Here is a 25590-nt window from a genome sequence, read left to right as displayed (position 1 = left end):
ACTCTGCAGATAAACTTTTGAACTCTGGGGCTGCGCTGACCAGGGACAGAGACCTTTGAGTTGTTGGACTTTTGGGACTTTAGGTGACTTTTGGGTTGCTGGACTCAAGGACCAAAGGGAAAGGACACAGCCCAGTTTGCTTGGGGTGGGTTTTGGCTCATGGGTTGTGTTATGAATCCTGTTGGTGGTGTTTCCCCAAGATATGCTACATTGTTTCTCTTTGTTATTAAAAGGCTTTTGCTACACTCAGACTCTGTGCTTGCGAGAGGGGAAGTATTGCCTCCTAGAGGCGCCCAGCGGGGGTGATATATATATGTCCCAGGTCACTGGGTGGGACCTCAAACAGCTTTTGCATTGTGTTATTGGAATGGAACCCCTAGATACTGAACCCAGCCATTGTTGCTGCCAACTCTGATGGGCAGAAGGGTTACACTTAAAACACTCCTCCTAATGTATCCAAGAATGATGTTAACTTTTTTGCAACAGTGTTACACTGTTGATTTATATTTAGCTTGTGATTTACTATAAGCCCCAGATCCCTTTCTGCAGTATTCCTTCCTCGGCAGTCATTTCCTATTTTGTATGTTTGCAATTGATTGATCCTTCATAAGTGGAATACTTTTCATTTGTTTTTATTGAATTTCATCCTATTTGCTTCAGACCATTCTTCATCTGGAATGGAGATGTGTAACAGGACTCAGTGAAATGCAAACATATTTAAAATATCCCTGCAAAAAACTTGATAGCTTTTAGCAGTCTTTATTTTGGGCTGATAAACAACATAAGGAAATATAAGTAAGAGAAGGCAGTGGACTTTTGGACATCTATCAAAGGTAACTTTCTTGTACTGCTCAGAATATTTTGCATGTAGATTTTCAGGCAAGAATTGTGGACAACTTTTCTATTGACAGTTGGAAACTGAGAAGTGAAATGTTCCTTTGTTGTGGTTTAAAATGACATTGATTTGAACAAGAGAAATGCAGAGCACAGGGGAAAAAAAGTAGCATTTTTCAGATTTTCATCAATGACATGATGTGCTTGAGCCCTTAGACTGAAGCTATTGGGATACTATTTTGTGGCTTGTCATACTAATGGTAACTCAGATTGCGGGTAGAAAATAAGATTGAGAGTTGGTGCACAGCTAGTAGGATTGTGTGAAGGAGATAGCTCATTTGAAAAGCTGCTAGGTTCAGATGAAACTACAAAATGGAGAAAAAACTAAGAACTCATTCAGATTCCTCAGATAATATTGCAGTGTTGTGTTCCATTCATTATCCTTTTAAAATAGTAATAATAATATTAATAAATCAAAACAGAACAGGATACATGGTATGTTCCTTCTTCCCCCTTTTTTGTGCTGATGCCTTTTTTTTCTAAATTAGCTACATGCCGTGTTCCCCCTGTTGCATGATTTTGAAATCAGCGGTTATACAGTACCAGCCTGGAGTGTAAGTGTCTCTGGGTTGGATGTGTTCAACACTTGAATGGGAAGTTTCAAGGAGATTTTTAAAAAATGCAAGAGGAAATGGTTTTGCTAATTCAATCACTGTCATTCTTCCTTCTCAATAATAATAAATGTTCTAGCATAGCTTTAGTAGTTACTGTCCTGCTAGTGTGTAGTTTGTAACATTAGTTGGGACTCATCATGCTGAAAGTTTCATTATAAAGTATTATTAGTGTTGTCTTAGTTACCCAACAGCATTCAACATGGTCACATGAATAAGATGTCCACTACCACACGGGCAAGATCTCCTCAACAGCACTAACTCCTACTATCAGCTTCTTTTTTTTTAAATGTAAGGTAAGGCAACAAGACTGAGTTGTTCATATTAGATTTCAAATGCCTGTTCTTTCTAGTGTGAATTTGTGCTGGTTTCTGTAATTCCATTTTATTGAGACCTTCATGGATGAAGGGATATATCACTGTTTATTTTACTACTTTTATTCTCTGCTATTCCTGGTTTTTTTTCAGTGACCCTCTTTGTCCTGACCCCATGCACAAACAGAAAGGAATCTATCGGGGGTGTGTGGAGCTCCTGTGGAGCTTTAAAACTTTGTGGTTTGATTCTTGAAAGTAAAGCTAATTTCACACTATTTCACTCCCCCCCCCCCCCAGGAAACTGAAGCAGCAGTTCAAGCTAAACAGCCGGATGTGGAAGGGGTTTTGTCTAAAGGGCATCATTTATATAAGGAAAAACCAGCCACTCATCCAGTAAAGGTAATGAGGCAACTTTTAGTAATATCCATTACCACCTAATGGGTTCTGTTTCCCCTGTTGTAGGCTTGTCCTTGATGTTGTCTATTTAAAATCAGTGAAAAAACTTGGAAAATAATATTGGCTTTGTTATGCAACAGCACAAGCAGAAATAATGTTATGCTTACAGCCAGAATTATCTGTGCATTGTGATACTAAGTATTCCTTTCTGCACTGGTGTTCACCCACCTAGTCAAAAAAGTAGTTCACCTTAAAAACATAACACTACAGTATGCACTTACCTCACCATTAACATAAGACCATTCTATTCCAAATGAGGCTTACAGACCTTCTGTGGAAAAAAAGTTTTTATTTTTTGTAGACGGAAGCAAGAGGCAGGCCAGAGAGGATCCTGTCTTCTAGATTTTTCCTACAATAAGGGGAGGAGGATGAGGCCTACTGAAACAACTCCTCTTCTCCTGGCCTCTGGCAAAGCGCAGGCAGAATTGCCTTTGAAATATCATGTGTTTTGCTCTTGTTTGGAGGAGAGAGTATTTTGTTAGGAAAGGCTGACTGCTGTCTTGTGGGAGCTCATTCTCAAATTGCTTTTCTCAGTGTTGGTATCAGATTAAAGATGATATCAATAGGGTACTGATGCACAAGGATAATTGTCTCTACCAGCTGGATAAAGCAGGCCACCAGCATCCTCCCCATGACAGTCCAGCTATCTTTGGATTGGAAGATCAAAGGGGGATGGAAGCCACCACTCAAACATGGTCATACAGAGCCATAAAGCACAATCTTGTGACACAAGCTATTCCATGTGTGTTGTATGACTTATATTTTTGTATCTGACAACAAATTATCAGTGGACACTATGATTAAATGTTCTTAAGAGCATCTAACAGTGGCTTAATGGTCAGTCCAAATTTCTACTGTAATTGTCCCTTGTAGGGCTGAGAGATAGCAAGACTCATTCTCGTATTTAAAGCTTCTTCAAAACAGCACAGATCAATAATGTTATTATACCAAAACTGTTTGTTTGTCCTTGCAAACAAATTTATTGTGATTTATATTCTTCCCATTTTGTTCTGCAGCTTGTGCTTGCTTCCTGTGAAATATATTTGCAATTTATTTTCCTACCATTTATAAAATCTTCCTTAAGTCACTTTTAAATTCTATCTTTACCTCCACTTTAAAAATGAATATATATTTATTTAATAATATTTTTGTTTGTTTTATTTTCTTTTTCTCCAAAGAAACCTTTGAGAACTGCTTTCTTTGTTGGTATTCCAGCTTTTATTAAAACAATCAATATTCTTTAATAGTTAAATTGAGATAAATTTAGAAAATACCCCAAAAGGTGAATTCAAGGTGATTTTAAGCTAGTGCCTGATGATAGTGTGCAGCCACAAAGTTTTAGGCTGTTGTTCAATTTTCTTGGCTTCAGAGAGGAGCTATTATTATTCGGAGTAAGCACATGTCACCTCTGCACAGAGTGGATGATGGAACAAAGATCTCACTGTGATCATTGCATTTACACATTTTTCCTGACTGCAGTAATAATCTTAGAAGACCTTACGTCACATCTCAATGAGTGAGGTGTGAGCACCACTAGCAATAGACTACAAATGTGTGCTGCTGTAGCTTTTAGTCTGTGTTAGTTTGTGAAACATATTTGGTATGTCCAAGAAGCATGCTTAGTCTATCCATTTTATTTAGAGAATGCCAAACTGATTCCAGTAGTAGAATTCCTAGAGATATTTTTTTTAATGGAATGAAATTACTTCTTATTAGATGTGGTGAATGCCAGGTGCTGTTGTGTAATTGAAAACAATAGTGTCTCTTAAGCAGTCATTTTGAGGATGACATTATACAATGTGCCTGTGCGGAATACTTGCAAGTTAATAACTATTTGTGGAGTGTAGGGAATTTCACTTCTGATCCACCTCTAATTGCATTTCACTTTTTTCATTACACTGCCATTCAGTTAATTGACCAACCTGTGAAGTTAATTTCTGTCTCAGTGACTATCTGGTATACAGTGAGTAATAGAAATGTGAACATATAATGTCAGCATGTGAAATTGCTTTTTTGATGTAGTTTTCCTAGGCTTTCACCCATTTATATTGAGTGGCCTCTTTGTGGTGGTTCTTACTGAGTAAATTCCAGTACCAATCACTGTTTGTAAGTCCCAAGAAAGTCTTTATAGCTAATGCAACAATTCCTTTCTCTGCAGCAAAGGTGCAGTTCAAATTGTAATAACTTTATATCTCTTGCTTTAGATTAAATTGCACACACAAAAAAACTATGCTGAAAGAACATTATTAAGGTTGCAAAATAAGGCACTGAAAAGTTAGAAAATGTGATGGTTCAGGTTGCCTGTGCTGCCTTACTTTGTCCCCCTAGTGCATATGCGTTATGATACAGTCTTTAATTGAATGACAGCCTACTAATTTTTCCAAAGAACCCCCTATTTTCATCTGAGATGACAAAAAACATACCCCCTGCCTTCTTTAAGTCTCTGCCCCAAAGATTGGGAGGCACTAGAGTATTTCAGAGGAAAGGTCTGAAGAATGTTTTAACATGGGCAAAACAACACACTTCCAATTTATTGGAGATAAATGAACCTTTTTGGCTGAAATGTTCCCAAATAGTTCAGCCTGAGGTAGACACCTGATGTGGAGAATCTCCACTCAAGTGGTTAATATTTGGCAAAGTTATGAGCAACTGAAAAGAGAGTCTTCTAATGTCAGGCAACTTTAATAATAGGTGGTACTGCCAAGCACACCTGTAATAAGTTAGGACTAAAACTACTTTTTGAAATATAAATATCTTTTGTTAAATATCAATGCCCTTAAAGTGTAAACGGGATTAACATTAACATGTGGTATTCTGGTTTGGACAGGCACGGCAGAGGGGACTCCACCCCTATGTTTGATGCAATTCACATGTGCCTCTCCCCTCATTGAAGTTAAGTGAGTCTGGAATTTTACAGCATTTTTTTCAGCTGAAAAATAATTTGTTCAAGATATCTGCATTACGTTTCTCTCTCATCTAAACTACAGTGGAAGTGGAGAATTGTATGGCATGAATTGCCCAAGAATAGGAAGCATAATCTCTCTCTTATATCCTGGTTGAAATGTATATAAAAGGTTATCCCTATGGTGAAGAGAAACTAACACAATACAGTAGCTAAATACTGAAATGTAAGTTACCTTTCCCATCATTTTGTTTTGTCAATTTCAAAAGCCACAACCCAGTTGCTTCACACATACTTCAAACTTTGTATATCTAAAAGGGCTTTCTTTACCAATTTATTATTCTCGATATAATAATAAAAAAGATAAATGACTACATTGCTTCCTACATTTGGCTGAAAGTTTATTTCCCCCTCCCACTGACACAAAATAATTGCTGAAGACAAGAGGGCAATTACAATCTGCCAGCCATCATTTCATCAGATAAGTGTTGCAAAATGACAGCATCATTAGTCATTTTCAGTTACAGTCAGACACAGCCAGAGATGTTTTATTCTTCCAGTTGTTTTTATTTTTTTAACTACCTAGATTAAACCTACTTACCTTTTCAAACAAACACTGTTGCCAGAATCAGTGCTTGTATATTACCAAGGAATCTTCATCAATTCATCAATGTCTAACTGCCTTCAAAATGACAGTCTAGTGAATGTAGATTTGATCATTTAGATAGCCTATCTTTCAAATTCTTGTTGGTCAGTCCCTGATGAGCTGTTCTTTGATAAGATGGACAATGGAAATCTCCTATTACCACAGTGCTTGCCTCTTTTCTTTGCATGAATTCACGATAATAGAGCAATGTATATAAAGTGTAATGCTTTTAAGGATCATGCTTTAGGTGTACTCGAATGAGGATTGACTTTTGATTCAGTAAGTGTGACCATCTGCTGGAGTTCCCAGGATTGTGAGTTACTGTGCTATCCCTCTCAGTCTCAGTAATTGAGAGTTTTGTTGCTGCTAAGCTATGTTTCAGCTCCCTAACACACCAGCTTGTTTTCTCTCCCAGCAACCTTTTCCATAGTCAGTGTCAAGGTTCCTCCCCCACTCTGAACTCTAGGGTACAGATGTGGGGACCTGCATGAAAAACCTCCTAAGCTTATCTTTACCAGCTTAGGTCAAAACTTCCCCAAGGTACAAAATAGTCCACCCTTTGTCCTTGGATTGGCTGCTACCACCACCAAACTAATACTGGTTACTGGGGAACAGCTGTTTGGACACGTCTTTCCCCCCAAAATACTTCCCAAAACCTTGCACCCCACTTCCTGGACAAGGTTTGGTAAAAAGCCTCACCAATTTGCCTAGGTGACTACAGACCCAGACCCTTGGATCTTAAGAACAATGAACAATCCTCCCAACACTTGCACCCCCCCTTTCCTGGGAAATGTTGGATAAAAAGCCTCACCAATTTGCATAGGTGACCACAGACCCAAACCCTTGGATCTGAGAACAATGAAAAAGCATTCAGTTTTCTTACAAGAAGACTTTTAATAAAAATAGAAGTAAATAGAAATAAAGAAATCCCCCCTGTAAAATCAGGATGGTAGATACCTTACAGGGTAATTAGATTCATAAACATAGAGAACCCCTCTAGGCAAAACCTTAAGTTACAAAAAAGATACACAGACGGAAATAGTTATTCTATTCAGCACAGTTCTTTTCTCAGCCATTTAAGGAAATCATAATCTAACACATACCTAGCTAGATTACTTACTAAAAGTTCTAAGACTCCATTCCTGGTCTATCCCTGGCAAAGACAGAATATAGACAGACACACAGACCCTTTGTTTCTCTCCCTCCTCCCAGCTTTTGAAAGTGTCTTGTCTCTTCATTTGTCATTTTGGTCAGGTGCCAGCGAGGTTACCTTTAGCTTCTTAACCCTTTACAGGTGAGAGGAGCTTTCCCCTGGCCAGGAAGGATTTCAAAGGGGTTTACCCTTCCCTTTATATTTATGACAGGGGGCTTATTCCTTCACCCACTTACTTCCCTGGTCCTTCTCGCATGAACAGAGAGCAACAATACCCGAAGTCCAAAGGTGCAAACAATTCGATGTTTATTGGGGTGAACTTCCAGCAAGCATGATTCCAGTTTCCTTCCTTAGTGTCCCCCTTCCCAGCTCTGACACCACAGAGCCTCACACCTGTGTCCCTGTTCCCATTCCTGCCCTTAGCCAAACATGATTCCAACTTCCTTACTCCCATTCCCTGTTCCCATTTCCCCCACACACACCCACCCACTCACTCACTTCCTGATTGACTGCAGATTATATAGTAAAACTTGAGTTCTGCTTAGCTATACCTTAACCAATCATTTTCCTGAAATTTAACTAACCAATCCTAAGATATTGTAACATGATTATGTAACCAATTATATCCCACCACCTTAATTAGTTTACACCCAGCAAAATTAATTATACAGCAGACAGAAGCAATCACAGAACCAGACAAAGATTATACAGACAAACAATAGCAAAGTGGGAACTATAATGACAAAACAATACAGAAGTGAGGATTTCACATCCCAGCTATTGATAAGAGAGTTCTTGCCAGACAGGATGCTATCAAACTAAGTTTCCTTTTACATCTTCTAGGCACTTCCCTTTCTCTGGAGGTGACCGGCATTATCAGGACAGGAGTGTATTCCTAACAGCCCAGTAGCACCTTCTTTCAACGTGACTAGTTTGGAATGTGAGGATGTGACCGGTCGCTTCCCAGCTTATGGCTGCCTCTGTTGCTTAGTCAAAGGCCTTAGCCTAAGAACAGGGCCTCAGACTGTCACAGTAAGAAAAGGACCGTACACTGGCAGACAGTGATTTTGATTCTTTCTTTTATACCTTTAACTAGCCAAGTGATAAGAATACACCTAAATTCTTAAAGTACAGGCCTTTGCAGACAGGCCTGAATATCTAGATCCTAACACTTGTTAGCAGAGCACTGTCCAAGTTAAAATGCCTCCCTGCGCTATTCCAGTAGTGATACAGTTTATGCCCTCTTGCTTAGTTTTGGACTTACAGTCACAATCTAGCCCTCAGTGCTCAACGTTGTGCACACAGAACGTACTATCATGCTAGTCTAAAACACTCATCAGACCCTTTAGTATATGTGTAATGTTCAGAACAAGACATGGTGTCTCGTAGTATGGACGTCTTATTGGCTTTTGTTTAGGATGACCTAAATAACCCGCTTGTGGCTTCATTAGCAAAATGATGACCATCCCAAATTCCTGCTAATAAAACACACGAGTACATATTACATTGGTCTGTCCTCTCAAGAAGATTAAGGAGCTATTTTTCCTTTCTCACCCTTGTCTGGGTATGATAAGTTATTGTCCCTCCTGTTAATACAAAATAGTTCCTGTTTCTAGATTTGTGGTGTTGGGCACCTGGAGCTGGAAAAACTCTGTACATGCAATGATAGAGATACTATGTCTGAACATGAAATATAAGCAAACATGCTGTAGGAAAGGACCTCTCACTCTTTTAAAGTAACAGTGCTGCAGACATCTTGTGTTCCGTCATGTAGCATATATTTTAAAAATATTTACCAAATGAATAATATGCATACTTTCCTGTTCTAGAGAAAATTGGAAGACTTGAGTGCTGACTGGACGGCAGTAAACCATTTAATTCAAGCACTAAAGGGAAAGCCAGCTTCAGAAGCACCTGGACTTATCCCTTCTGGTTTCCGTAAGTGCTTCAGTATTGATACATTTTAAATGGGTTTACAAATGCAAAAAAAATAGAAATATATTGTGAAAATTAATGCTGAGATTTTTAAAGCTGACCCCAAGGGATTTGGACACTAGGCAGTGTGGTATAAAACAAGAGACATGCTGGTTTTGAGTTTGGTTCATTTTTCACAGTTTTGTTTTTATACTGTATAATGTGTCCCAGGTGTTAAGTTAACAAATCCTGGATTATAGTTGGCTTTTTAAAATATTATGTTTTACAAGCATTCTAGGAATTAGGGTGACTTTGGAAATTTCCATTTCATTGTCCTGGAAATGCTTTTAATGCTTTCAGGGTTATAGGCTGGTAAAGAGGAGTATGCAGTGATGGGAGGGATGCATGGTGCAGTCAGAAGAAGGAAGATCTGAATTGTTATCTACATGTTTTGTTTGTTTTATGTATTTGCTAAGTATCCTTTTTACACTAGCCTTTTTTTGTGGATAATGTGTATCAAATGCAGATAGTAGAAAAACCCATGCCTCTAGCAGTAGCCATGATTCTCTAGCATACTAAAGCAAAAAAGCCTGATGTTCAGGAAAGTAAACAACTCCATCTTCTAAAGAGAACAAAAAACATCCACTTGATTTTTCAGGATTGAACCTAGTAAGATCAAGAGACAGTCCTGGCTCCACCAGAACATGGTCATTGGTATATCAGTTCAAACAATGCAGACATCTCTTTCATGACACTTAAACTTACTAATTCAGAATTGGCACCTAGTTCAGTCAGGGCTCTGGTGGCAAACTTTCCAATTTCATTATAAGAAGTAAACACCACTAATGGTTTAAAAATGACTCTACAACACAAGGAAAGTGCCTTACATTGATTTTGTAGTGAGTTGTGAGACAAGACAACGAATCTCATTTAATGACACCGTAGAACTGAATATGTTGTATAAGCATTTTATTTTATTTTATTTTTTGCCGTGCTGGGCCACGAAACTTGCTGTGTCAGGTTTTGCATTCAGCTGCTTATATCAGATTAATTTCTTTTATGAGTTGTAAATTTGTTCTTACAATGGCAATGAAAAGAAAGAGGAGATGTCACAGAAGTGTAGATCCCTACACTAACTCATTATCTTTAACCCCAGAATTGCAAAATTATGCATGTTCCTTCCTTGCAGATGTATAATGTGAATTACCAGCACTTCTGAGTTTAAGGAGATGAAAACATAAATACATAAAATGAAGGTATTGGGGTTTTATAAAGGATTGGGCAAGAACTAAGATTGAGTTTGTTTCCAGTGCCAATAGCACTTATTTGAGATTATTTATTATAATGCCACCATTTTAACTGTAATATCAGTTTTAGCTGCCATTTGCCTATTTCACATGAAAATTCAGGTTAGCTGTTCAGTGCCATTTAGCAAGTCCTTTGAATTCACAAAGAAAACATGGGTGAAGCCCATCCTAAGGGTGCTCTTTTCAGCAAAGACAGAAAATGGCACCTGTTCATAAAACTTCTTGTTCTGTGCTTACTTCTGAAAACTGTTGAGAATCGAAGCCATGTTTCTCATGTACTATAGTATTACAACTAATAAACTCTCTAAATTTCCAATAAATCCAGACCGCAGTCAGTTTTATGAAAACCTGTGCTTTGGAGGACTCTCAGTTGATCAAGAACCGAACTGTACATTTATCCAGCATAATGGTACAGCTGCTCCGTAACTGCAGCCAGCTATTTTGGTTCCATCCTCACAGACTGCCTGCCTTCTGACCTCCATTTTATTTCTTAGGACTTCTCTTCCTCTGTATCTACGTTCATGAGGAAACTGTATTTTAAGACCATATTAAAATATGATTCTGAATAAATTGGGCAAAACTGTATTAGAACCATTTTTAAAACACCTTTCTTTAGACACTACCTGTGGTACAATTTTTACTGTGCTGGGCTCATCCGCACTGGCTCTTTAAACAAAATTAGATTCCAATTTATCAAAATTCTATTTAATCCCAATTTTCAAACAAGTTCTCTTGCATGTGTAGTTGGGTAAACATATATCTTTTGAACCTAGTGCCCCTCCTTCTGATCTTCCTGTATACTGCATACTAATAATTAAAAAATCTGCAAAATGTGTTGATAGTTCCATACAGTCAACTAGCATAAAACACCAGGCATGATAATCCTAGCCCTGTAGAGGTCAATGGGAGTTTTCTATTGAATTAGTGGGTCCAGGATTTCACACATCTTCAGGTGAAACAAAGAAAAACTGACATATGAAAACTAATGTTTTTTCCTTCAGAGGAAAAAAAAACCCCAAGAATATATGCACTGTAGCACAGAGTGCTAACCACTGCTGTATGAAGAGGCCTTAATCACTCAGAAAACTAGATGAATATAAAAGTGGAGCCCAGAATTAAGGATGACACTCCATTGTGGTTTGAAAAGGACTATGTGAAGCAGTGGCCGTACTTCTTGTTGATTATTATATTCTGTAGAGACTTGTGTGACAGCCAGAATTTAATGATGTTCACATCTGTATGTCAGAGCAGAGAACAAAAAAATAAATAACTGGCCTTGCTACCTATCAAGTGTCACTCTGTCTAGTCTAGTTACAGGGCTTTTGCCAGGGGGCCCTCAGTAAACATACCATTTTATGTATCTCTCCTTGAGAGATGATGTGGTGGGGGTAGGAAACAGGATAGAATTAGGTTTATAATTATTTCTGTGGGTATGTGTTTAAGTGTTTCTTGGACACAGAGACGGTACTACAAAGGTTGCTAATATCCCACTGGGCCAGTATGCCTTCAGGCATAATGAACAGAAGACTACTTTTCCAGGTAGGAAAATGTACTTAGCTGAAGGGTATGTCAGAAACCTCAGCTAAACTTGACTTCCCAGGGAACATGATTCAAAAGGCAAATTATGCTCACTATCCATTAATAGTTGGAACATGAAATTATATGAACATCATTAACTGCACACCTCTGTGCCTTACATAGCCAGTAGTATGAAAAATATTATAAACCGATAGGTAAAATGCAGTTTCAGTGGTTGTGTAGTGTGCTAATGCACCATGGAGACAAATGTCAATATCTTTATACACATTAACACATCATAATACAAAATTTCAATAATATCTTTATACACATTAATACATTCACTGAAAAGTGCTACATTTGTATAAATGTAGGTATGCTATATAAGGCAGGGATCGGCAACCTTTGGCATGCGGCCTGTCAGGGAAATCCGCTGGTGGGCCGGGATGGTTTATTTACTTGCAGCATCCGCAGGTTTGGCAGCTCGTCGTTCCCACTGGCCGCAGCTCGCCGTTCCAGGCCAATGCGGACTGCAGGGAGTGGCGTGGCTTAAGACCTGTGATGTTTAGTGTCTAGTGTAGATATGAATTTAAGCTCCCACACTTGTCTTTTGAAGGTGTGCAGGTTTTCTTTGAGAACAAGGACTGAGAGTTCAGATATGGAGTGATTGTTTTGTGAAAAGTGTTTGCCCACAGATGAAGTGATATTGTGTGAGTTCATTTGAGACCGTAGAGATTGTCTTGTTTTATCTGCATAGTTGTTATTGGAGGCATTTAGTGCACTGGATGAGGTATACCCCATGCGTTATTGGTACAGTTAGAAGTGTGTGAAATCTACAGACATACTGTATTGAGCTTAATAGAAATGTTGTACATGTGCCTCCAAACATGTGGACTCAGGGGAGGGTTCCTTTTTTCTCATTTTTGTTCCTTCCATTCCTTTTTTTTTTAATATAGAAAACTAAATGGAAAAATAAATAAATTTGATACAACAGTAAGGTTAAATAGCTAAAATAATAATGTTTAAAGAATGCAAAAGTTAGGGTTACTGCATCGCAAACGTTGGTGTTCTGTGTGTACAGCATTTAGCACAATAGGGTCCTGATCCATGACTAGGGCTTTTATGTGTTATAATAATACAGATTAACCATAATTATAATAATGCATTGCCTGTATGTCAAATTTTCTATTCTTTTTTATTTTTCTTGTTAAATATACAGTTGACTCATTTACTATTCAGTGTGGATTGTCTCCAGGAACCATAGAAAAAATACAAAATAAACATTCCAGCTTTATCAAGATACAAAATATTAGAAATTAGTTTTTTCTTTAGTGGTGTTCCATGGCTGTTGCCCTCTGAAACAGTCACTGTGTATACAATACACACTGTGTTTGTGCAAACACATATTGCACTCTGAAGGGGTGTACTACACCTTCCAGGGACAGTCTGGCACTTGCAGCCAAAACAGCCTGGGTGCAAGCAAGAGGCCCTGCTCCACCCTAAGTTTGGGTTATACAAACAGAAAAAGGAAATTGAGGAGGAGAGATCATTAGCCATTTTGGCTGCTACAGGTTGCAGGCCCTAGAGACTTTGTTTTTCTGACAGAGTTTGTTTGCTCTGATTCAAGGCTCTGTGATATGTGCCTTATAAATTGACTGAAGTGGCTCCGCCCCTGACCTGGCACCTCAAGAAAGGGAGGAAGCTTGCCTGTTGGACAGGGCCAGTTTGGAGGTCTTCTTAGCGGGGACATATTTGCCTGTTAGTTTGCTGTTGGCCTCCCCCTGCCTGGATCCTATACATGTACATCTGAAGACATCCATTAATGTAATTTGACATTAAGTTTCTCAGAGTAATGTGCAATTCTCAGTATTATAAACCTTATGTATTTTATTGTATGTGTGACAGATATGACAATCTTCTGGACAAACCTATTGAATTAAATTAAACCTTATTGGATTAGGTTTACATATTTTAGGAGTTCATTATATTAAAAAAGCAAATGTTTATGTACTACTGAGAAATTGTATATATTTCCGCCCCTCCAGGAACTAAGAATGGTGGAGGATGATTAAGCAAATTCACTCAGGTTGTAACAGGTCCAGAGAGCTACCACAACTTGGAGAAAGGCTCACCTACACTGGTTCAGACTGGATTCTCCAGGAGCCAACAGACAGACAGGATTTTTGGTTAAATACCTGAGTTAAAACTGACTTTAGGGCCTCCTTTCTGATCCAGGACCTGTAGCGCAAGAGGGAAGGATTGGGTCTTTGGCCCACTGAGGTCCCATAGGACTTGGTTGCTGGTTCTGAACTGAAGTTGTTATGAACTTGTGACCACAGGAAAACACCCCTGTGGGGTTTAAGGACGAATCACCAAACAATGATGGGGTGATCTCTGGTAAGCTGATTACCCTATGTGAAGGTTCTTTTATTGTTTTTGATATATTTAATAAATTTTCTTTGTAATGCTTCCATTTTAAGAATAAAGGTGTCTGCTGTGTTGTAACTTAACTGTGGCAATTACACTGTGTACCTTCTCTGCGGAGAGACGCGACGCAGGCCTCCTTAGGCAGCCTGTCTTCTAGGGAATAATACAGTGCAGTGAGGGGACTGTGCAGCCTGGAAATACCCTGGTCAGGAGAGGGAGAGGCATGGGGCTTCACCCAGGGCAGGTGACTGCTTTGGAGCCTCGAGAGGGTGCCCTTGCTGGACCAGGGAAGAGGAATACAGACATAATTGCCCTAAACTGTGACAGTATACATTTCCTGAATTAAATTAATGTATCAAAAGATACATTTAAATAGCAAGATACAAGTCCAATATAGGAATAAAATATTAAATATATATGTATCTGGGTGATAGGAGTTTGCTCATTAGCTTTCAAAAATCCACCTCTGGCCGAGACTGAGCATAGAAAAAAAATATTCCCAAAGAGGAATTTCCCAGAAATTTAGGAGCATATGAATTCATGGGGTCATAATGAAAGACGTGACATAATCTTATGTACAGAGTGCCCTACGAGACATCCAGTATATCTAAAATACATCATACAGAACATACATCCTATGGATGGAATGTGGTAGCTATTTAATATTGCGTAGCTATACTGTACAAGATTTCAGCAGGTGAGGATAGGAAGTTATAATGGCTACTGGGTCCATCTAATATGACAAGTTCTCAGGACCTTAGTTTTACATCTTGTTCACAAGACAAAAATCACCTCTAACAGTACATTTCTTCTGAACAGTATTTAGGGCATTGGTAAATTTGCAAGAAAAAGAATTCTACATATAGAATCACCAGCACCACTTTCTGCAGCATCTTCTTTTCCTTGGAGATCTCCCATTCCAAATAATGGCAAAGTCTGATGCTGCTTAATTTGTGATATCTGAGCAAATCACAGCCCAAAGAGAAGAAGCTATCTGATTATTCCATCTGATGGTTTCCTTTTCCTTTAAGAAGTCTTTTTTTTCCCTTTTCATTGCATGTGCCACGTCTAACTAATAGTGGTATGGCACAAAACTGAATCTGTTACCATTTGATGGGAGATTTTTTCAAGGTCAAGACCCAGCTTCATTAGAAGTTTTATTTTTCAGTACAGCTGACGTCAGACACAAGCTGAAAGACAAACTTGTCCAATAAAGCTTTCAGATTCAATTTACTCTCCGCATAGAGCTCGAGGAATCTTTGGAGATCATTCGCAGCATGTGCTGCAACACCAACAGGGAGAAGTAATGAAAAGAACCTGGATAAAAAGCTGACACTATGCCCTCAAACTGCACGAATAAAAACATAATAAGGAAGTTTATGGACGTAAATCTCTGTGATTCTCAGAATTTCCAGCTTGGTCTCTGATTCTATAGAATGCTTTAATGCATGGATTTATTTCTGTATAATCTAAGAGAATAAACATTACATCCGCACATATGTTTCAATAACAAAAGTTTGATTTAAATCAACAAAAAGGCGGCTTCCACATTATATTTAAGCCAGTCTGTAGCAGGAGTCTCAGTATATTGATAATACATTTTCTGTAATACACAGATATGACAATGTTGTTGACAAATGGAGTGTTGGCTTTTACTTGATTTTTCAGAATCTAGTTGCTTACGTCAAACCCTTAAAAGTTACTTGACAGAGCTTTTATTGTAATATATTTAAAATGAATTATAAAAAGTAAGCTACCTCACCGATTTGCAGTTAATATAGTGTTGGATCCATAGCTCCTCCTCTTCTTCTTTTTTTTCTTTGACCTGTTAGCAGGAGGTTTTGAACAAAAGCATCAGGGTAGATGAAACAAGTGAGAGCAGTGGTAGCAGCACTCTTTCACAGGACAGTCAGTATTTACCTAATCTATGTCTGGACTCATTTCTCTTTTTTTGTTCTCAATACAATTGGCTTTGCAGCTTTTTTTTCTTGTATTTAATTTCTCTTTCAGGTTGGGGAGAGCAAGAGGATGTGCAAGGCTCATTTTGATAATCCTCTTGAAACTCAAGCAATGGTGTTATACAGACTTGATCAGAATATCAATGAAACCCCATTTGCATTTATGCATAATTTCAGACTTGCTTACTCCTGGTCCAAAAAGCAAGTTGAAATGATATACCTGATTCATGTGGAGAAACTTCCAGTCCAGAAAGGCTGTGTTTATGTTTTCATCTAAAATTCAGAAAGTTAAATTGAAAACCTATTATAGGATTTGAGCTACTTTTCTTCTTGATGTAAATCAAGCCATTTCCAGGAAATGTGACAATGACAACATTTTGTAATTCTAGAAGATGGGTAGGGTCATGGACTCTGACTCCAGGTATGTGTTATTACATCCTCAGAGACCAGGGCTTTCTCCTAGAGTCCCAAACCATCAGAAGCACATTTCTTCAAAGATGTAATTAATACTGCTCACTAATAGACTTTGGATGGGAGCCAGAGTTAAAGAGTTGTAACCCTTCTGCCAGGTGGAGCCACCAGTAACCAGCAATTGGGCTGGGTTCAATATCTAAAGGTTCCTTTCCATGGATACAACACAGAACCAGTTCGAGCCCCCACCCAGTAACCTGGGAAAATTACACACCATGGCTGGGCACCACTGAGAGGCAATACTTCCCCATTCACAAGCACAGAATCTGCGTGTAGAAAAGAAACTCTTTAATAAGAGGAGGCAAGTAATCGGCGTTAATTTTGGAAAACACCGTAAACAGGGTTCATAAACATAAACCATGAGCAAAAGACCCACCCCCAAGTAAGTTGGGCAGTGTCCTTTTCCCCTCAGGTTCTTAAGTCCAGCAACCCAAAAGTCCCTATAGTGCCTGCCTCTTCTCTGCGCCTAATGCACAGTTGCTGTACTTGGTCAGTGCAGACACAGTGTTCAAAGGTGCCTCTGCAGAGTTCATCTCCCACCGTGGGAGGAGGTAAGGAGGCACCTTACTTGAACCACTGCTCGGGCTCTCATCTGCCTCCCCTCTCCACCAGCCACCCTGCTGGCCGCTCATTGCGCCTCTCCACTGCTGGCCACTTGCTCTGCTCACCACCTCATCAGCCACTCATTCACCAGCTGACCATCAGTCACCTTCTGCTGGCACCTGCCTTTCTGCTGTGACCTCTGCACATCAGTCTCTTAGTGATTTTCAGCTCTTTGCAGGCTGGGCAGAAACACTGCCCCATCTCAAGTGATTCCACCTCTGATTGAGCATTTAAAATAACAAAAGATGCTCCAAATGAAGCCTATTTAGCTCTTTCTTTGAACAGTGGGGAGGAACAGGTGAAACCAGTCTGGGGACTCCTAGGGAGAGTCAACACACCTCCTAGCTGGGACATCTGTCCCCCCTCCTCTTACTTTCACAGGGATCTGGCATTCAAGTCCCTGGCTTAACGAGGTCCTTTCAACTGAAGGTGACCCCCCTCATTTGGGACAGGTTAAGCACAGTCTTGCTTCCCTGTATTACAACATAATTACAACATTTTGGTAACAGCATTTCACTACCCCTGCATTTGGAAATAGTGGTGTCAGAGTAATCACTTTATCTGCTGAATATCTAAGCAGACTAGGAGCAACCTGTATTTACATAAACACACCCAAAGTCTCTCTCCCTCCCAGATAGCTGTCAGGGGAGCATTCATTCAGACCTTGCTTACAGAATCTTAAAGATTCCCACCCCCAACCTCTCCTACTTTAAAGACAGGTGCATTATTTCTCTCTTTCCTCACTGTTACGGTAGCCTATCTTAAGTTACTGTGATTTCAGAGAGAATGATAATGGAAATAGAAGTTATGTCCTTTCTCTTCTGTTGTGAAAAAATTACGTCTGTTGAAAACTACATTTTCATTAAAATATTTTTAGTTGTTTAGTAGAAAACAAAAACCATAGTAAGTTTTAGAGAGCATTTTGCACTCATTGCTTTTTACTTCCCTCTGCTGTTGCTGGTTGGCTTTTCTTTTTAGTTTATTCTCATTCATCCCAAGGGTGTTCTGTTTTACTCCTTATTGGCCCACCCACCACGGCTGAAAGCCTTACAGGGTAGGTCTCTCTTTGCAGTGCCTCCTGGTGTTTCTGTGGCAACAGGAGGTGATGCAGAGAGTGACTTGCTCTGCGCTAATGCAGCCTGCTAACAGAAGAGGAGGGAGCATGATTCAAACCATCCTGGATGAAGATCTTAAGATCTCAGTCACTGCCCGGCTTCTAATGGTGAGGAGGAAAAATACAAAAAAATCTTCATTTCTCAGACTGCAGAAGACAAGGCTGCTACTCAGTCAGTAAACTTTCCTATGATATCTATTCTAGGGTTTTATACTGCTGCCCATCACTGTAATATCTGAACATATTATTCCTCCCTTCAGTCAATGAGTGGTCAAGAGGAGAGCAGGTAGTAAGTGGACAAAAGGAGCTAATTGATTGAATTTCCTACAATAGATCTTCACCATTTTGAGATGGGGAAGAAAGCAGATACCTGAGGAAAACTTCTTGTATAAGATTAAAGTAAACCAACTGTAATCATGAATATTTTAGCTGGACTTTTGAAAACAGAACATGTTATGTATCATTTTTTGAAGAGTATGTGAAAATGAATGGTTGGCAAAAGTGTCATGAAGAAAAATATTTTGATAACATTGTCACTGATGAAGAAAGCAAGAGGGGAAGATATTTACAGTCAGTCAAAGAAACACATTGTCAGCAAGAAAGCAATGTTGCTGAAACTGGCTTATGGAACAGCAGAACCTTCAACCTTTTCTTAATTACCTCAACATTTTTCATTAATTATTTCTACAATGAAAAGTAATGGACTTGACACCTGTTACGGGAGTAGTAGTAAATGCTGTTAACTTAATTGAATCCTGACGCCTTCAACACTGTTTATTTCAAAGCTGCTTTGATCAAACCTCTGCAGATGACTTTTTATGCAACATCCAACAATCCTACTGGGCTTTTGAGTATATCAAAAAGATCTGTTGAGATTTCCAAAGGTTTTTCAGTCTTCAACATGATCCAAATATTATTGGGATCAAAAAAATAAATATGAGCTTACTGAAAAGGTGCATTAGATTATTCCTGTGACTAACCTTACTAAAAAGCTCAGTGAACTCACTCAACAGCTGCAGGGGAAAAGAGAGGTTATTATACACCCGGGTGCAATGAATTCAAAGAGAAATTGAGTTTGTTGGTAGCTCTAATAGAAAAGACAGCATTACAGCACTTCCTGTTCATGGAAACATTTGTGGAGATGTTTGATGAGAGTACACTTGGACATGATGAAGACTATAAAGAGTTTTATGCGCGTGTGTGGATGATTTAAAAAAAATCTACATTATGAATTTGCCAGAAAGTTTGCAGATCTTTGAGAAATTGAAGCCATTGGCAATGTTTCTTTTATTGTCCCCTATCATGATGGATAACATCAGTGAACTGACAGCCAAAAGGAATGAACAGTTACATTTGGACAGTGGTGCATTAGAAATGGAAATTATTGCCATGCAGATTGACATCCATTTGAAAGCAACATACTGGGATGTTGAATTTTTTGACTTCTATTGACAAAGAGGTCTGGCATCATCTATGAAAGATGTTACTGCAACTAACCCATAGGGGCCTGATATGTTAATACAGCCATTCTCTGATGGAACGCTTCTGCTCCCCATTCACAACCACATGGACAACTTACTTCCATTCATTATAACATTACTCTACAGCAATTGCTTACATGAAAAACTTTTTAATACTTATGCACTTATAAAAAAAATTGACATGCACAAAAATTCCTGCAGAAAATAGTTTGACGCTTAAAACTCTCACATTTCTCAGACTCTCACCAACAAATACTTCAGAGGTTTGAGAGACAATGGAATGCCTAATTGAAGAATCAAGAAATGGTTATCTAGAAGCCTCTTTCTCTCTCTCTCTCTCTCACACACACACACACACACACACACACACACACTTGCATGCACATACAAACGCACGCACTAGAAAAAAGAAACTTTCATAGCCCCACTTAAGTTATGTTTTAGTCTTGTCATGTTCTAGGGTGCAGTTCAGATCAGTGAGAGGATGTGTCATCACTTACCCTGTAACCCAGAGTGCCTTAAAATACTGTGCTGCTGTAGTTCCCTTCTCTGGATGATCCAGTCAGCATAGAATCATAAAATATCAGGGTTGGAAGGGACCTCAGGAGATCATCTAGTCCAACCCCCTGCGCAAAGCAGGACCAATCCCCAATTTTTTTTGCCCCAGATCTCTAAATGGCCCCCTCAAGAATTGAACTCACAAGCCTGGGTTTAACAGGCCAATGCTCAAACCACTGAGCTATCCCTCCCTCCATACACTGAATGTCTGTGTGTTAAGCAGCTCTGACTCAGCAACACTGATTCCAGCAGCAGTTACTTGTTACACCCCAGTCACATGCTGATATACACCAGCTCTGGTTACACCTGTCAAGATGACCCCAACACCCTCCAATCCTGAATTTTCCCAACACCATGTGTTCTGCAATGTCCAGCCTTCTCCTGGATCATTCAGAGAGATATTAAGGTTCATTTTTTTCCTGTAAAGATACAATACCCACCTGCTTGCCACATTAACTGGTGTTAATAGTCACTTTAAATCCAATACAGCATGCAGTTGGTTTGATTAAAAATGAGATAGGATTTTCAGTGAGTATAAAGGATAGGGTTATAAATGATTACAAGCAAATAAAAGTGTAAAATGCTTTCTAGAGATTTAACAAAACAATCTATAGTCTTTGTTCAAGATAGTTTCCTTACCTAACTTCCAGCAAGATGGCTGACCACCCCTCTGGTTAGGATCTCCCACAAAGTCCAAAGTGCCAGTTCCTTTGTCGTCTTAGGTGAAAGACTCCTTGGGATTCTTTGCATCTCTCTTTTATAGTCCGGTCAACCTTTGAAATAGATTCTTCTGATGATTACACCCCCAAAGTAATGTTCATTCAAGCTGTAAGGAAGGTGACATGAAATCTCCTAGTGAAGAAAGTTTCATGCTGGTTTCTTTCCCTGCTGGTGTTTGTTAAAATAAAAATTGATTTGTTTCCTGCAATCTCCTCCCACTGCTGTGATGCTGAGTGGTTATCTCCTCCTTTTGTTGGCTTGATGGTCTTGTTTACCATCCATGTAAATAGCATTCCCATTTTCTCTTAATTTACCTTTGAAATACCTTCAAGGTGGCAGAACCACATTTCTTTTGTCTAGGTTGGGGTAACTTGAGCCCATAATTTCTAATAGGTTTGTAATTTTGAATTTGTCCACTTATGTACACAGTAATACTAATGATCAGTATGGTGTTAAATTTCTATTGATATCTTTTTACATACGGGTTATGACAGTGAGTTGAGGTATGCTGAACTGGTCTGCCTCGCTGAAACTCATTATCAGGTACCAGTGAGCCTCTAGCCTTCTTGCACGAGGATGTTGTTAGGGTCACAAGGCTACAACAGAATAAGTAATATTTGTCAGTAATCTATTTCTAGAACTAGTATTCTTCAGGTTACCTCTAGCAGGTCCTCAGCTTTACTATAAGTGACCTCTTATGATGGTTCAGCAAACCCCTCAGAGGATGGGAGTAGCTAACATCTCCTGTCCAAAAGAATTAAAATATTATCCTCAATTAAAAATTAACCTCATGCGCTGCAGACAGACCAGGTAATTCATCACCAGAAGCAAGGGTGGCAGAGCCTACCCAAAAGGGGGGGGGTCTAAGGGTGAGGGCCCCCCATTCCTGTCCCTTCTCTTCTGCCCTTGGCTCTACCCCAGCCGAGCCAGAAGCTGGAACGGTCTGGGAGCTGCGGACCCTCCACCTGCCCAGGGTGAGGGGGTCAAGAGCAGCTCCCGGCCTGTGCCCCGCCCCGAGCAGGTGGAGGGTCCTCAGCATGTCTCCCCACACGGCTTTTACCCTGGGCAGGGGTCCGTGGTGTGGGGATGTAGGCCAGGAGCTGCTCTTGACCCTCCCCCCAATCAGGTGAAGAGCCCATGGTGCGGCGCCACACAACTGCCCGGGCTCCCCAGCCAGGCCCCAGCTGCCGGCCTGGAAAAGGTGGGGGGGGCCGCTCAGGGAAAGTGGGGGGTGGGGGCAGAGCCCCTGCCAAACAGTGGACAGGCCACTAAAAATAAAAATGAAATAGGACTGTTGATACATGCAAACTGATGATGAACTGTGTTTCTTGTCAGAAACATAGCTACCTTCTTTATCAAGAAATTCTTGGCTCATAATATTGACACCAAGCACGTAGACCACAAACAAGTAATATCCAGATAGTTAGTTGGGAGTTAAAATGCTTTATAAAAAATATATGTCCAAAATTTCCAAATAAGTAAGCCCTCAAAATGTCATGTATGAATAGCACAATGCTTCAGTTGATACAAATATATAACAATCAGATTATGTTATGATTTTATGTCTCATTTTTGTACACATTATTTGTTTGTATTCCTCCTCTTATGTGACCTCTCTCATGCACTCCAGTGTAGTCTCATACAATGAAAGAAACCAGCCAGAGGGAAATCCTAAAACTAAAACTAAACGAACCAAAAGAAAACCCAAATCACATTCAGAGCAATAGCCGATCAGATTGGTGACCATTAACTTTTTTGTTTGTTTGTTTCACTCTGGGCTGTTTGAATTTCCTGCTGGCACAGTTTTCTGCTCTCTCCCCCCTCACTATTTATACTCCAAATCATAAGCACATGCAGACTCATGATGATGATAGAGCCTCTAGGGCAAATGGCGAGCCAGACAGGAATTGTTTCCTTCAGTTGTAAATTTCCTGGAGCTGCGCGTCATGCTTTAAAAACAAAACATTGTTCACAAAAACAATTCCCCCACAGCAATTCTGTTTTTTTCATTATTGCCACTATAAATGTATTTACAGTACACCAGTGTGGCAACATTTTAACCTATTTTTATGTTAATAGCACTAGCATTTTCTAAAAATAATTGCGTTTATAGGAGTAGAAAAAATAGATGTAGCTGTGTAATTACTTATCATTGACAATCTTTACGAGCCAATGAATAAAGCATACCTGATACAAAGTATCATATTTGATCTGTATGGCTTGTATAAACAAGAATGGATATGAATAGCAAAGGAAGGCTTTTAAGATTTTGCTAATACAAATCATCTCTGTTATTGCACTTTTTCAATTGTGGATATTTCAGTAAGCATTGTCTTCTATTATTATCTCAACATCTTGTATTTTTAATTTTCAAAAATCATCAGGTGATACTGAATTTCACATCTCTTCATCCACCTCTTAAAAATATGTAGTGGGGTCAATTAAAGATTGTTGGTGATAATTTAATCAATGATGCAGAGCAGTAGAATTTAGAAAGTGTCCAAACCATTCAAAAGATTCTTTTACTTATTAGCATAATTGTCTAGTTAATTCTTACATTGAACTGCAACAAGCCATTCCCTAGCCACGTTCACTTTTCAATTTTTAGTGGGCCCATCAATCATCTTGAACGTGGCCTGAGGAAAGTAACAGTAACAGTATATTACTACTAGGAGACTGAACTTGCAAGTAGTTTATCTTTCAGCAAGGTTTTGAATGGAACGATAAGTTGTCCAAGCTGAGTGAGCTTTATTAATGATACCCCAGATTGCAGATATATAATATACTCTTCAATCAATTTCTTTGCCACCTGTCCATATTGTAGGCATGGTCTAGCTGGGTTCAGATTTAATGATCTTGGCCAACACATATAGAGCAGGCAATTGAACTTCTGCAGTGCCTATTCCTGGATTATTTCCCCGTATTGTCTTTAAAAGATTTCCTCAGTTCCTTTTTAGCACAAGTACATTTCACATAATTAAGCTCGTTTATCTCCTTTTGAGTCATACTGATCTTGAGTGATTGAAACCCAGATTATGGCTTTAAAGTTCTGACTCAACTTGTATACTCAGAAACTTGCTTTAGGAGTCCCTTCTCTACTGCATTTATTCTTATCAAATAGGGTATTATACTCCATTTACCCACTGTGGGTGTCCCAGGCCTGAGCAAGAAAATTGGCAGAGGCTACTGTCAAGACCAGTGGCTCAGCATTCGCTGATACATATATTTTAATGATCCTTGCTGTACTTAGCAGTTTGTTACTTTCACCTTAGGGATGCTTTAGCTATCATGGGCATAAAACTATGTAGACTGCTTTTCAGAAATGTGATATTTACATAATTTACTTCACTGAAGTGATTCTAAGGATTGGATAGAATAATTCTTGAATCATGTTCTTTCAAGGAGCTATGTTCTCCCCCTGCCCCCCCCCTCATTGAAAGCCATTGTCGGGGTTGGGAGGAGGGGCAACCAGGGCATTTATTTATATTGAGAGAAAGAACTGTCTTAACAGCTCTCTGATTAAGTTTGTGACCATGATGTTTTTTTTTATGTTGGGAAATGTGTGTCCAATAAACAGTTCAGTGGTGCTGCTGCATTTGAAAAGCCAGGGGCAGCAAGAACAGGCAAAGTAGAAATTTCCTCCTGTTCTACCCTCTGAAAAAGCCAGCTGTGCCTGGGAAAGCTAGCTGGCACTTTGAAATTCACAGTAGCAGTCTAAAGTTATGGTGACCTTCATACTGACCAATAATAGCAACATCATATTGGATACTTAGCTTTTAGTATTGTTTCCCCCCATCCCACCCCACAGCAACTAGTAATCTAGCTTGTTTTCTTTGTAATCATCTTCTCCTAAACTTCCTACTTTTCCTACAGTACTTCCTTTTAAACCTCTGTATATGTTCTGGTATATGGTAGTTTCTGGTTCTGGTATATGGTAGTTTCGCATTTGCATCTGTACTTTTGATCCTGCTCTCCAGCCTACTGCACATTGCAGTTTAGATCTAAATCTCATTTCGCCCAGCATCTCCACTGTTCCCCTCAATTCTCAGTCTCTGCCCATATTTCTAACTAAAAAACAAACAAACAAAAAATAGTACAGACCGACCAAAGAATCCAAAGCTTCCAGGCCACCCCCATGAATTCTCGAAAATTAGTAAACAATAAAAAAAGTTCCACATGTAAGTTCTGTATTATGGACTCAACTGTGCAGCCACACAGTAAGATCCCTTCATCCTACAGATTGTCCTGCTGAAGTCAGTGGGACAACCTGTGTGACTAAGTGCTCACCAACATGGTAAGGATTGCCCACTCAGGCCCCAAACAATTGTCTTTCATGGAATATTCATTTCATAGTCCTATATTCATTCTAGCAACTGTCATTTTACTGAATATTTCATTGTAAAGAACCATCAGACATTTGGCATTTTGTTCAAATATCAAATGGCTCATTACACTAAAATATAGTTCAGAGCAATAAAAGCTCATTAGACATTTATAATCATGCAATTGTTTAATCTTGAGAAAAAGTATTAAATGAATGCTT

General features: G+C 39.2%; 1 protein-coding gene across 3 annotated transcripts in view; it reads left to right on the top strand.

Annotated features, from left to right (window-relative positions):
- Positions 1 to 25590, top strand: part of DMD (dystrophin) — a gene marked incomplete at both ends in the record, with an annotated part of 1846964 nt that overhangs the window by 1251024 nt on the left and 570350 nt on the right. For all 3 annotated transcript variants that reach the window (XM_084636024.1, XM_084636023.1, XM_084636025.1), the window contains 2 exons: positions 2117 to 2218; positions 8806 to 8914. In XM_084636024.1, the coding sequence (XP_084492150.1) occupies positions 2117 to 2218; positions 8806 to 8914 (211 nt within the window). The remainder of the gene's footprint in view (positions 1 to 2116; positions 2219 to 8805; positions 8915 to 25590) is intronic.

The sequence above is a fragment of the Lepidochelys olivacea genome, assembly GCF_965140295.1.
Source record: "Lepidochelys olivacea isolate rLepOli2 genome assembly, chromosome: 1".
In the NCBI taxonomy this organism is placed as follows: Eukaryota; Metazoa; Chordata; order Testudines; family Cheloniidae; genus Lepidochelys; species Lepidochelys olivacea.
The sequence above is the reverse complement of the archived record's forward strand: the minus strand, read 5'-3'. Positions and strand labels throughout refer to the sequence as shown.